General features: G+C 33.4%; 2 protein-coding genes across 3 annotated transcripts; both read right to left on the bottom strand.

Moving 5' to 3' along the window:
• Positions 1-2,321: 2,321 nt before the first annotated feature.
• LOC113732850 (psbP domain-containing protein 7, chloroplastic-like) lies at positions 2,322-4,419 on the bottom strand. 2 transcript variants are annotated; one of them, XM_027258853.2, is made up of 3 exons: positions 3,955-4,415; positions 3,462-3,663; positions 2,322-2,657 (listed from the first exon to the last, which is right to left on the bottom strand). In XM_027258853.2, the coding sequence occupies exons 1-3, from the start codon at positions 4,328-4,330 to the stop codon at positions 2,351-2,353; spliced, it is 885 nt and encodes a 294-aa protein (XP_027114654.1). In that variant the 5' UTR covers positions 4,331-4,415; the 3' UTR covers positions 2,322-2,350. The 2 variants fall into 2 exon arrangements, with proteins under 2 accessions (XP_027114654.1, XP_027114655.1); XM_027258854.2 differs by having other exon boundaries at positions 2,564-2,657; positions 3,500-3,663; positions 3,955-4,419.
• Positions 4,420-6,440: 2,021 nt separating this feature from the next.
• On the bottom strand, positions 6,441-11,221 carry LOC113732849 (zinc finger protein JACKDAW). The gene is made up of 3 exons (XM_027258852.2): positions 10,919-11,221; positions 8,142-8,538; positions 6,441-7,522 (listed from the first exon to the last, which is right to left on the bottom strand). The coding sequence occupies exons 1-3, from the start codon at positions 11,052-11,054 to the stop codon at positions 6,553-6,555; spliced, it is 1,503 nt and encodes a 500-aa protein (XP_027114653.1). The 5' UTR covers positions 11,055-11,221; the 3' UTR covers positions 6,441-6,552.
• Positions 11,222-14,103: the final 2,882 nt, after the last annotated feature.

Raw genomic sequence — 14,103 nt, 5'->3', positions numbered from 1 at the left:
GAATCGCACATTGCATATGCACAAGCATGTTCAAATTTCCAGGCAAATCATTCATTGCCTTATCAGTAACATCACCAAGAAGGTCAATATATTGATAGTTCTTTGGATCGACATTAGGAATTCTGATAGTGTTTCCCATGTAATGGACTAGAATATCATGTGCAATAATTCTTCTCATCCTACATATCAGTGTGTTTGCAAGAAAAGTTTGAATCAGTCGCTATAAGGATCACATATTCTCACAAGGGACATAGTATAACACACGCATGCTTAATCAAAGTCAAACTCAGGTTGCAAAGCTAAGCTACAAAGTTAAGCTACAAAGCTAAGCTGTTCTTATATATTACAGCTTAGTTTCAACTCAATATTCATCAACTTTTTTGAACCAATAAAATAAAGATCAAGCATAGTTCATCAAATCAGACATTCTTTACAGCATCCAACATTAACAATACTTAATATAAGGATCACATACAAAGGCTCTGTTTGGATGTTAAACTCGGTCATCAAGTCCAATAAACCACAAAAACACAAGGAAAACAGAGATATTATAGGCAAATCATGAAGAACAGTTCATGACACCTGCATTTTCTCCTGTTACATGTTCATCATATCAACTACCAATGAAACTCAGCCAGAGCAAGTCCAACAAAATAGAAAAACACAAGAAAACAGAGATATTATAGGCAACTGATGAAGAACAGTTCATGGCACTCGACAAGTTCTCCTTCTACATGTTGATCATATCAACTAGCAATGGAAGATTTTTACCTGTTGTGCAGCTCAGTTTTGACAAAATCACTTTCACTCCAACCGAACGCATGCAATTCAATACTTTGCAATATTTCTCCTCCTCTGCAATATCCATGGACCAATTTCCAGAAAGATACTATCAAATAACAATCACAGTTATAAGTAGTATTTCATTCCTCTTCATTTCCCGGGCTATTAGACGTCTTATCAGAGCAAAATGGCGCCATGCAATTCGTACGGAACTCAGCTTCTAGGCGGCAATGCTTTCCCGGGCTTTATACAGTTCCATGCTTGCTCTCTCAGTCATTTTTTGTATTTTATCAGCTGAATAAGTTAACAGCAAAGCAAAGGGTATTATTAGCAATTGATTAGATTTCTTGTTGACTGCTGACCCATTATCACTTGAGGGGTGGTAAGAGAGATTTCTAAAATGTGGGGGGAGCTAAGTGATATTTGAAGAAACCTCAGGGGAGGTTTCTGATATTATCCCATGATTAAAAGATATTTACTTTGGCTTTAAAAGACAACTACTTTTGCTACAATCATCCCTCACTTTTCCTGATTCAAATACAATATTAGCGTGCAAGTCCTTAATTTAGAGTCCAATAAATCAGTTTAGAAGAATACGCCACACTACTCACATATTTAAAAAATTTTTCCCAATCTTAAATCATGATTTTCTCCTAAATTACCTTTCCTCATTTTCAAAATCGTGTTTTTTACATCAGAGAAAAGTGTGATGCTTTTTTTTTTTTCTTACCCCAAAGAAAAAAAATGGTAGAGTTTAACCAATAAAACACATAAGTTCTTGAGAAAAAAATCACCTGAAAAGTTGATATGGGTCGAGAGTAAGAATGACTTAAAACCCTTTTCCCCTAAAAAAAATTACTTCTAGCACAATATTTCCTAATGTTGACTAAATCTGTTCATTCCACTCTTATCTTTTTTTTTTCTTCCTCCAAAGGAAAAAGCATTGGGCAAATTACACTTTACCCCCTATACTCCTATAGTATAGTTAATTTTCACATAGTCCCCTATAGTTTTAAAAAATATATGTAACCCCTTATAGTTTGGATTAAAGTGTCAAAGTAATGAAAATGATCATCCATAATAGAACCTATGAAAATGTCGAAATTACCCTTGTTTAAAAACTAAAATAGGTGAAATGACCAAATTATATAAACACATGACACTCTAACCCTGTATGATTTTATATTTTATCATATAATCCCCTTATGATTTAGTACTTTACCATATAACTCCCTTATGATTTTCAATATATATACATAGCCCTCTATGGTTAATAAATAATTTTCAACTTTATATAACGATATTTTTGACATTTTAGTTAACCCCGTTATGGATTACAAATTCCGTCACTTTGATACTTTAATTCAAATAATGAGGGGGTTATGCATAGTTTTTAAAATTATAGAGGATTATGTAAATAAACACTAAACCACATGGGGTAAAGTATAATTTGCCCAAAAGCTTTTTGTTGTAATTGGAGCAAAGAAGAATATGAAATTTTGAACCAACCATGTTTTTTTTTGGACCAACCATGTTGATGACAGAAAAATTCTCAACCGGGATTTATTTATGAGGTTAGACTAAAAGAATCAGCAATTGTATACAAGTCCGATTTAATTTGTGGCCAGAGTGACTCTGGGGCCTGAGCATTCAGAGTAAACAGCCTTCCTCCCTTGGTACAAAATACTGCAACATTGTGTCTTTGAAACGTTGGGCTTTCAACTTGGAATTCCAATGAGTAATATCTAACATTCTTGGAGGAATCCTCTCTTGAATATGATTGGATTAAGGTTCCCTTTACATCTGGACGTTTTCCAGTGATCGTCTTGATCAATTCTTCTCCAACTTCTTTTGGACTCCCAAATGCCTCAATACTGTGAAGGGGCCAAGGAATGGTATGTTAATGTAGAAGATTGATTATGCAGCCAAGTACCATTGCCACTAGCACGCTCATAATTTCCACAGACATGTATCAAATTTCTAAAAGAAAACAATTATGCAGATTGCTGAGTGATTATTCTTGAGAGCCGCCAGCTATATATCGTTTCGTATTAAAGATGAGACAGAAAGATGATTGAAAAATTTATTCATAAAAATTATAAACATTTTTCTTTAGAAAATAGCAATCTAACCATGGCATTAAACTTCTAATGCTAAAGATCGAGTGTGTAATTCAAGAAATATATTTGTGTAATTTACTATACACTAATATTTCTGTCGCTAAGTCGCATTATTGTCACTTAGTAAAAGATTTTCATATTACGAATTCTCTCTCTTATTTTTTTAAAAAAATTATAATAGCACTCCCCTAAATAAAGAAAAAAGATAAGTTGCAGTTTCAATTATCACCAGCAAAGCATTTGTTCTAAGGGGAAACTTATGGATAATATCATTGAAAATTTCCCCTTTTAAAGAACAATCAACCGAGGCAGCTGAACAGAAAATGTGAAATTTAATCTAATTAGCTTCAAATTCCCCTACCCGTCTCCCCGCTTTTTAAGTCTTATTCCTCCCGACACGGTTGGTGGGATAAAATCCAAACCAAACACCTCCTTGTTGGAAAAGATTTTTTTTTTTTCAAAAAGGTTAAAAGAAGAAAATTAGCTTCTTCAACCAGAGCCAATAATTCTCGAATTTCCTGGGATACGAAAGATAAAAACAAGGTTTAGTGGACATACGAGAAATTACTGGGGACTGTAGAGACAATTACACTGACATTGAGCTCTCCAGTCGAACCCGGTGGACCAAATGCAACAATTGGCTCATTTACATATTTCCGGCCATTTTTAAGCCCTGGTGGATCCAGTGATCTTTCTGCCTTCCCAGCTGCTCTAGACAACAGAGTTTGATCTCCAACCCAATTTGCAGGATATATGAACTCTGCATTTTCCACAGTATCATAGCAAAACTTGAAAGTCTAATAAAAAAGTAATTGTTAGCCTTCTAGTTTTCTAGTTTACCCAAAACTTGAGAATTGTTTCCATACATATAAATTAATATTGTATATCATAAAACCAATTTCTATGTAGCTGTAAAATCAAGACTTGATTATCTATGTAGTTAGTGATTTCTCCTCAAAGCTTTTATGTACTTGGGATGTTGAATGCTGAATTTTCAAACATTTCAAGAAGTAGCTTAGTTAATTAGACAGAGGGGAATTCACTTACTAACCAAATCCTTGATCTGCAAAGGCTTGATTAGCTTCAATGCATCTGCTATACCCCTCAATCGGATAAAGAACATCTAGCTTCAAGCTCCTAGCATTTTCAGGCGACAACCCAAGAAGAAAGCTAGTAATGCCGGCAAAATTAGCGCCAACAGCAACCACAGAAGCCGAGGCAACACCTGTGAGAAGTCGCCTCCTGAAAGTTGATGCTAAAGGTGCAAATTGGTTTGCAGAATCAGCGGGAGGAGGGACTGCCGCTTGCTGCTGAAGACTCTCTTTCTGGTCATTATTAGAAGATTGAGTCATGCAAATTGGATAGGGAAATTTGGTCTTGATTTTGCATGCATTCAGGCAACTATAGTGTTGCATCTGAATGGCCATCAATGTTGATTATTGGTCATCGTTTTGTGATTAAGCGTTGCTTCAATTGCCAGGATAGTGTGGTTTTTTTTTTTTTTTTTATGCCTGGATGAGCGTAAAGATTTGCATATTTTCTGTAGGTCAGTAGGTGATAATGTTATCCTTTTCTAGTGGTTCTCATTCTTCGGTAAAAGATGTGACATCTAGGGTCCGTTTGTTTCGGGTGAAAATGTTTTCCAGGAAAATATTTTTCTAATTTCCCGTGTTTGGTTGCACAAAAGTTACTGAAAACATTTTCCTATGTAAAATATTTTCACTCATCTTATGGAAAACAACTTCCCTTCCAAACTTACTGAAGTTGTTTTCCGAAATGCATGCATCCCGCCTGTAGTATGTTCCAAACTTACTGAAAATATCTTGTAGTATGTTCTTTTTTTTTTTTAGTGTAAACAGGAGGATTCGAACCCAAGACTTCTTCCTTACACTCCCTCCCCCGTACCACCCAACCCAACCCAACCCTCCTCCTAGTATATTCAAAATAAAAAAAAACCTCATCCTGCTTATCCTATGCTAGTAATTAATTATGTATAATAGGAACATTCTTTTCTAGAGAAACTTTCAGCAGTGAGAGTGCAAGATATATGTCACAATAAGCATTGCATATGATTGATTTTTGACACTAAATGGCCAGCAGTTTGTTTATTGCTTAAGGAGATATTTTTTATTCATATATATATTTCTCCAAGATTTTTTAAAGTTAAACAATGAGATAAATTTTCTTATTTTGCATGGGAAGAAGTATGTAGTTATAATGTGTAGAAAATAAAGATAGAGATAAAAGTGAAAATATTTCAAAAGTTAAACAAACACCAGAAAAATGAAGTAAGAAAATATTTTCAATAAGCTAACCAAACACCTGAAAATGATGAAAGGGAAATGATTTTCATGGAAAATTACTTCCATGGAAAATATTTTCCCAAGGAAAACATTTTACTTCCAACAAAACAGACTCCTAGTGGTTCTCATTCTTCAGTATCGTCTAGATGGGTTATTTTTTGGGGTGTTTTTGAAAAATTTTACTGTAGCAGTGTATATGAAAAATTTTTATTATAAATTTTTTTAAAAATATTTGATATATTTTATGAATGAGATATTTTTTGAAAAAATGGCCAATCCAAATGAGTGGTTTAGATCTAATTAGGTGCGATTAGTATACTGTATGTATAATGTGCCTGTACACTCATTTTATGCATTGATATGATATACACGAATAAACTCTATGAGTATAACAAAATTATATAACTGTATACCATATAATATAGAAAGTATAACAATTGGACAATTATACCAACCTCCAATCCTATCTATACCAAATCCTATATCTGAGTACTATGCTTCTACCAAATTGCGGAAATTTCTCCGGAGTTTTTTTTTTTTTGCCTTTTTGGTTTTTTCCTAAATGGACTTTAATAATCAAAAGGGTTCTTTAATCGTGGGATGTGGGAAAGTTAACCAATCTCCTTGTTGTTTTTGCTTTCTAAATTAGAGAATATTATGGCAAGTTCGAATGTGAACCTTAATTACACTATTTGTTAAAGTGCTAGTAATCTTTTTACAATATTAATTGTATTTTTTGGTCTTCAAGATTTGGACCTGGCCTTTATTTATAATTTGGTCCTAAAATTGACCAGTTTCACACTCACTGCCAAAAGAAAGATGGCCTGACGTAGGAGTTGCTCTAAATTTTGCAAAAAAAAAAAAAGAAAAAAAGATTAATTGGACTGCACAAACACTACTCTTAGCTATACCATCGGTTTCAAAAATCTAGACATAAAATCAAACAAGAATGCCAAAAAAAAAAAAAAAATCTTATTTTGCAAAATCAAAATTTAAAATCGAATTAAATAATCAAACAGGAACACGCTGTAGAACTCCAACTCGAAGCATATGAGGGAATAATCAGTCACCCTATTTCTTTTCCCATGCTTTCAGTCTTATAAAGTGCAAGAAATTAAATGATTTTCCAAAACAATTTTTTTATAAATTATAAATGTAAAATTTGCCTCCACAGAAACTTAAAAAAAAAAAATTTAAAATTATACGTTTTTTTTTAAAATTAAAGCTCAGCCCCTCAAGATAAATTTTCTGGTTCCATATATATATATAGATAAACGATTCTTGACAGATAAGAAGTGCTTGTCTAGAATACATAATTTCGATATCAAGAATCCCAGGTGAATTTCTCAATTGTGAGTTGAATGATCCGTTGCTGAAACGTATCCGATGCAGCTTGCATCCTCTAGTACTGTTGTGGCTGCTTCAACATCCATCTCTTGCTGCTGCATTCCATGAAAAACTGTATGTCCGAATCCACCGATCCCCAATAAATCCAGAGTCATGAAATTCGAGTTCTTGAGACTTCTTGCATAAATCCCTGCTTGGTTCCTTCCATTTATAGTTGTATCACCATCATCTGCATCACAAGCGCCCTCATTATTATGCAAGAAATCCAGGTTTTCGTTAAATAATAGACCGTTGTTGGTTCCCAAATTCTGCATTCTGGAGCTCTCATCTCCATTACTAAGGGGGTCATGAAGCTGATCTGATGCTGAAACCTTTTCTGTTCCCCTTTGATGAAATATGTTCGTATCGCTCAAATACTTTAATGTTCCATTGTAGGACAACGGTGCCATATTTGGAGTAAAACCCTTTTGCACCATTGGAGAACTTATATTGCTCCTCATGATTGAACCAATTTGAGCTGCTTTCTGCATCAGGGCTGTTGCTGAAAACTGGGCTATACTGGCTTCTTGGTGGCATTTGCTATTGCTGTCATTATAACCTTTCAAGACTGTTGGTGAATTTGTGCTCAGCTGAGGACGTGAAGATGGAAAGGATAGGTTTCTTGGGCTGCCTAAAAGTGTTGAAGGGAACATGGTTAATCCAGCAATGTTTAATGGTTCCATAGACATCTGCATAAGTTCATTAGGTGGCGTCTTCATCATTGAGATTGTCCCATCTAGGTGGCTTAAGTCAGGTGCTGCCATGGATGTGCCAAGCTTGTTCTCGAATGTCCTCGTTGACATGGTTTCAAGATCTTCCGGGCTTTCTATATTAGTACCTCCCTTGTTGGCTGCTAACACCTGGCTAATTTTGCTGTTTTCTTCAGCTAGGGCGTCACAGAAAGCTCTATGCGTGACGAAACTATCTCTCCTGGAGAATGGAATAGAAATTAAACAAATTGAATCTCAGTTAAGAATAGAAACACAGAAAGTGAATAATTAAATTGGAAGGAAGAAAAAAAGAAAGCCGGAATGTTACCTACCCAGAAAAGAAAACTGGAAGGAAGAGATATGTGGTCTAGAGCTTTATTAAGTAGGCTCCTATAACAGTTGCATAATTGCTAATTAAACAAGCATTTAATGTTAAATATTTTATTTCTTGTACACCTTTCTATAATGCTTATATTACACATGTTTTTGGTTTTAATCACAAAATAACTCAGATTTCATTGCATTGATCAAGTTGAAGAAGCTTTACAAAGCAATGCTAGTATAAAAGTTGGAACCTTCTGCTCTAACTCTATACAATCAAATACTTGTTTCATAGTAGTTATTAGTGTAATATGATCAGATATCGACTACATATGAACTTTCTCGGAATTTTTGCTATCCCAGCCTTGAAGCTCCAATAATTAATCTAGCGAAAACTGTTTGCTACACTCATGTCATAGATATTTATGCTAAGAATAAATGATCATAAGTCAGCTGAAAAGCTGACCATCAAGCTATATAATAGATGTATATATATAGTAAGTATCATTGTTATGAACCTGGAGAAGATGGTACCACATTCGCATTTATATTCCCTTGTACCACAAGTTCTTGAATGAGCTTTCCAGTCAGATTGCACTGCATACTTTTTTGAGCACTTATCACATTTCCATTTCTTTTCACCATGTTTACGGGAATAATGTTTCTTAATCCCTGTAAGATCACCTAAAGCTCGAGATGGATGGTGGTGAACACAGCAAGTTTCTGGACAAACGTAGACTCGTTTCCTTGTTTCTGTACTGGTTCTTTGCCTCAGCTTCCAGGGAAGATTATGGCCCCGTCGATGTAATTGAAGGTTTTGGTCCCTTTGAAACCCTTTCTGGCAAATTTCACATATGAATCTTTTTGTAGCCATGAGGGTTTTAGGTGATAAAGCTATCACTTCAGCATCTGGATCTGCACGTTAATTGGAGCACCAATCTCAGAAATCTATTTTGTTATTTCTCCGTCCTTTTAATAAAAGCATAAAAACGACTTGGGGCATATATATTGTATATTAAAACAAAAAACTACAAAGAGGAGAAAATGAAGCTGGTAATATGTGAAATTTTAATCTTGGTGCCTGCAGTATCCATTTTTGGATTGTTTGATCATGTCTGAGCCTTGCCATGGTTTTGTACAAGTTCATTCTTTTTTTTTTTTTTTGGGTGAGTTTCAATTTATTCATACATGAATCTGAATAAGGGAAAATGGAATTTCATTCCATGAATAATCTCTGATCACTTTTGACCATTTTTCGCTGGTTTCTTACAATTTCTTTCAATAAAGGTGAATTTAAGAGCCCATTTGGATTAAAGTTTTTTGGGAGTTTTGATTAAAAAAAGTTACAATAGTGTGATGTATATGACGTAAAAAGGTAATTGAAAACTATGTCAAAAGGATATTCTAAAATAAAATTTCAAAAAAATCGCAATCTAAACAGGACCTAAAACTTTTTTCTTTATGAACTTAAAACCTGAAGAATTAAGTTAGTATCATTTGACAAATATATCAACTGCTTGTTTATAATTAGCCTCAAATTAATGTGTCGGCCGGCGATTGTGACCAAAACATGTCAGGCCCTCCATCTTTGTCTTATATTTGATGCTGGTGACAAGTAAGGTATGGTATTATTAGTATTCCAAACTTTCCACAGATCGAAATTTCGAGTAAGACCATGAGAAAAGTGGATAGAAAATTTTCTTTTATAGGACTCAATTGTCAATGGAAAAAAAACAGAAGTGGGCAAGTTACAATTCTCTCGATCTTTCATTTTCTCAAGAGAAAAGTGAGGCCAGTGGAAAACCAAGTTGAGGAAGGATGGGAGGAGGCAGCCATTAAAGGTATTAGTACATGCATGGAAGCAGAGTCATTTCACCTAAACAGTCATAAAAAACAAAGGCGAATATAGAAGAGGCAATTTAAAGGTAGCTAGGAATGGTGTGGTCACCTCTCAATTATTGTGTAGCAAAATCAATAATTGAACCTAGCTACCTAAATTTTCTTTAACAAGTGATTTAAATATCTCGAAAATTTCATCTCAACAAACCAAAAGTAAAATAAATTACTAAATTATTGATGGGAATCAAAATCTCATTCTCCAACTTGTTACATCATTTGCTGCATGTATCAGTTGAATTTTACACTAGTTTCTGCTTGCTCATTCATTACTAGTGAGTACCCATGAGTCAAGAATGTTGATTGAACTTCACGGATAAACAATAAAATGTTTCCAAATTAACGAGAGAAATGATATATTTATGTTTCAATTTCAGCATGATGGACTCTCTACTTGAAAATGATCATATTCGGATTTTTTTTTTTTTAATTTTAAGTTGAAGTTACTTATAGGTTCATTCCTTTTGAATTTCAAGTATACAGCTTTACAGACACTAGCTTCACATTTGAGATTGCACAGAAAAGAACATTCATCACAAGGAGGCTGACAATATTTTGACTTATTAAGGCCAAAAAAAGGGAGTATGTTATATGTTATAAAGAATGAATTGGTCTGTTGAGAATTGGCAGAATAAAGCTTTAAATTTGTGAGAGTCATGTCATTTTGAGTGCTTATTTTTATTATAGGCCGAGAAAATTAAAGTTGATTATGAGGAGAAAGAAAATTAAAAAAGAAAAGTTGATTAATTAGAGGAGTACAAATATTTTTTAAAACAACTTTTTCAAGGATCACTATTTTCTAATCTGCTTCAGAAAAGCACAAGAAATTGCCTCTAGACTTGACCAAGATTCTCAAAGATAATCCATAAGAGTTACTACTTACTGCAGATTAAAATCTTTGAAATACATATAGAAACTTTATTTAGCACATCTGAGTTTCTAAGAAGTAAGTCCCCTCACTTTCTCACAGAATTCTCCAAAGTCATGCTGAATCCAGTCTCTAGATTTACATAAAAGACATCGAAAATTATGGCATGAGGCGGCTGAAATAGCTAAAACAAAAATTAAGAAAATATCTCCTTTTAATTGACGATTATCAAAAAAACCAAAGAAGGTTACAAAATTTATTCTATTTTTTAGGAAAGTGGTTCAAGTAACTCCGCCGGCTCGAGGCACCAAGAGGAGAATCGGGAATTTTTCTAGTAGGAGGTCAACGAGTTTTTCCCTGAAGATGGAAAACTCAGCTATCGAGTTTTATTACTTTGCAAATTCTTCCTCAGTTAGCTAAAAGAATGAATTTGGGTGATATTATGACCAGAGAAAGTCAGGGCTAATCTGTCTAACGTGGCTCTTTTTTATGTAATAAAGCAAGAAATTTATCAAAGTAAAAGAAGTTTACCAGGATTTCCAGCTGGGTTTCTCTTCTTCTTGTCTTTTGGAGCTTGCTGCTGTTGAATTGAAGATCCATCACTATTTGTTGGTGTTGAAGCACTGTAATGCTTGAAAGGTTCATCATCTCCCGAAATGTTTGACATTGAGAAAGAAAGAAAGAAGAGATAAAGAACAAAGTATAGTTCTCTTGAAACTTTTTTTTGTCTTTCTTCACTTTCTCTAGATTTGCTGTTACTTGAGGAAGACGAGAACCATGGGATTTCCTCTGCGGTCTAAAGTGGAACGCATGAAACAAGTTTTCCTTGTCCTTTTATTGTTCGCATACAGCAATTTTACTTGGTTGTTGCTTTGAGTATAAAAAATCGGTAGCTACAGTTTAAGACCCACACTAGAGCTGGTTTTAAAAATCCAATGGTTTAGATTGTGTCACACTATCTCGTCAAGTGATATAATACAATCTGGATCATTGAATCTTTAAAGATCGGGTCTACTCAAATTTTGACCACAATTTAATACTCTGAAGTGTCCAACTTTCCATTTTAAGGAGGATAGTTTTACGCAGTATGTATATGTGTGTGTGTATATATATATATGTGATTAAATCTAGCGGTGTATATATTATCACCATTAGATTCATGATACATGTGCAAAAATTGAATTTTAAATTCAAATTTTACATAGTTATTATTAATTCAAAACTGATAATGTATATATATACTATACACTGTCAATGTAGAAAAAATTAATTATATATATATATATATATGTATAATGTAAAAGATACAAAAGTATGAAGAGCTAATGACAAAAAGTAAAATATCACTAAGGTTAATCGGTAGTTGAACAATTATATATGAATTCGATTAGTATTTTCTTCAATTGAGAAAATAATTTGGTATTCAAATTTAGAATTTCAGCTTCAAAGATTCGATTGAAACTAAAGAAATGAGTACGCTGGAATATTTTGACTAATTGAGCTTCCAACTGATTGGACATTCACGAACAGTTATTTCATCTGGGCATCCATGATTAATTTAAAAATTCAATTCACACAAACACAGAGAAATTCATGATATCAAGCCAATGTTCCTATCAACTGTGGTTCTTGACTTAGAAATTAGAAGCTCTTTAATGTTTAATCAATGATGGTGACCGCAAGAACATGACAAGTTGTTGGAATTTCGTGTTAAAATTATTGTGATGTTTGAAATCATGTCAATGGTGGAATAGTATACTGATCGTTGTCATCTCCTTCTTATCTACTAATATAAAAGTAAAATAATACAACGTAGCATGTTCACCAGGGAATACTTGGTAATCATGCATGGCTATATATTACCAGAATATTCTTTTAGGCACAGGTATTTAAAAAGGGATGGTTTCTAATTATACTGTTCAGGATGTTAATCTTGTTAGCCAATTAATTGTTTTTAAGGTCTGTCTAACGGGTGCTCATTCATTAAGATATATTTTCAGGTGTCATATTTTTGAAAATATAAAATTAATTAGGAAAAGTAAATAAATACAAGGAATGGTAGGTAAGATTAAATAGAGAAAGTACATAAATGTAAGAGAGAGTAATAATTATTAGTATGTGTGTGTGTGTGTATAAATATAGTAGGTTAAATGAATGCTAAATGTGTTAACGAGTGCTCTTTGGACGCCGTTCGAAAAACCCTTTGTTTTTAATGTGTTAGATCACTCAAAATCATCTAACCATTTATAAATAACATTTGGCTGGTGTTACTCCACAGCCAAGGTCTTATTTCCACATCAATTTTTAGATAAGATGCCATACAAAAACTTGCCATTCTCAAGTCCATTTGCAATTTAGACTCGAAACAGGTAGTTTCGTTAATTTATCCAAAATTGATGTAGGAATAAAATTTGGGCCGTAGAAACATCATTTGCCTAATTAACATTTCAACTTGTACAAGAACCTTTTAATTTTCCTTGTCAAACGGCAAAATTTATAGAATTAATCTTTCTTACACTACTGACAGTATATGCACAGTCAGCGTTGCATGAATGACAACTACGCAAAATTTGAATTTGAAATTCAATTTGTGCACACATTTGATAAATCAAACGTTGACAGTATATGCACTGTTAGTGTATATAAGATTTACTCAAATTTATATATTAACACATGCCTAATTAACATGTACAAGAACCTTTTAATTTTCCTTGTCAAATGGCAAAATTTATATATTAACACTTGATGATACAAGTTCTAAATACAAAGCAAGGCAACTGCCCTCTTATCATCATCCTCTGCAGTATGCAAGAAACTAATAGTCTAGTGCAGAAAATAATTGCAGAATCTCCTTAACAAAAAGTTATAGGATTACATATAATCTACAATCTAAATTGTAATCCTACAGTATATGCCTCACTAGCTAGATGAGTAATTCTTACAATTAATTGCCGCAGAGAAGTGCATAAAGATTGACTAATAACTAATAAGAGCCATAACAACCTTCAACTTGATAAGACTTATTAAAAGTGAATGAATTTGTATTATTATCACTTCCTTTTTCCCCTTAAAATAGTGTATATTCAGGCTTGACTAACTTCTAGAAGAGGACTGCATCAAGCTAGATTCGAGTGAAAAAGTGCATGAAATGCAAGTTCTAGCAGTTATGCATCCAGTGCAAGAGTGTTAGTACGATTTGATTTCAAGCCGGCAGGTGGTTGCTGCATCAAACTCAAAAACGGCCTTTTATGGTATGACTTGCCTATGCAAGTACGCATAGACTCTAACTCTTGTGCGCCTGCTAGAGTTTTCACCTCTAAGCAACTGGTAAAACAAATTTAAATCTAATAGGTAACTATTTTAGTTTTAAATCGTCAATGAACAAATACTGTTTGATTGATTCATTTTGAAAACACAATGATTGCGTTTGGTTTGAAAGATGCAATAAAGGATTTGAAATCTTCTCCAGTCCCACTAATTGTTTGGAAAATTTAGGAGTTATTTGAGTTTGTAATTTATTGATAATTTAAATACATTTTAAACACTAAAATAATTGATGAATTACACATTCAAATAATCCAAATAATTAGAGCAATCTGAGAGGATTTTAAATCTTCTGCCAAATCCCCCAATCCAAACGAAGCAAATGGGATGATGGTTACAACATAACCAAAGCGTGTTATCTGAGTTTAAGATACATAAACATATAAGTAAAA

The sequence above is a fragment of the Coffea arabica genome, chromosome 2e (genome assembly GCF_036785885.1).
Source record: "Coffea arabica cultivar ET-39 chromosome 2e, Coffea Arabica ET-39 HiFi, whole genome shotgun sequence".
Taxonomy (NCBI): domain Eukaryota; kingdom Viridiplantae; phylum Streptophyta; class Magnoliopsida; order Gentianales; family Rubiaceae; genus Coffea; species Coffea arabica.
Note: the sequence above shows the minus strand (reverse complement) of the source record. Positions and strands in the feature narration are given on the sequence as shown.

Bases quoted from the DNA above. Each gene is read 5' to 3' on its own strand.
- LOC113732850 (XM_027258853.2), bottom strand. From the start codon at position 4,330: ATGGCCATTCAGATGCAACACTATAGTTGCCTGAATGCATGCAAAATC. The intron at 3,664-3,954 runs GTTAGTAAGTGA...TGGAAAATGCAG, and splicing joins CTTTGCAGATCAAGGATTTG to AGTTCATATATCCTGCAAAT. The intron at 2,658-3,461 runs GTATGTCCACTA...GCCCCTTCACAG, and splicing joins ACAGTCCCCAGTAATTTCTC to TATTGAGGCATTTGGGAGTC.
- LOC113732849 (XM_027258852.2), bottom strand. From the start codon at position 11,054: ATGTCAAACATTTCGGGAGATGATGAACCTTTCAAGCATTACAGTGCT. The intron at 8,539-10,918 runs GTAAACTTCTTT...ATTAACGTGCAG, and splicing joins AAACCCAGCTGGAAATCCTG to ATCCAGATGCTGAAGTGATA. The intron at 7,523-8,141 runs GTTCATAACAAT...TCCATTCTCCAG, and splicing joins TGTGGTACCATCTTCTCCAG to GAGAGATAGTTTCGTCACGC.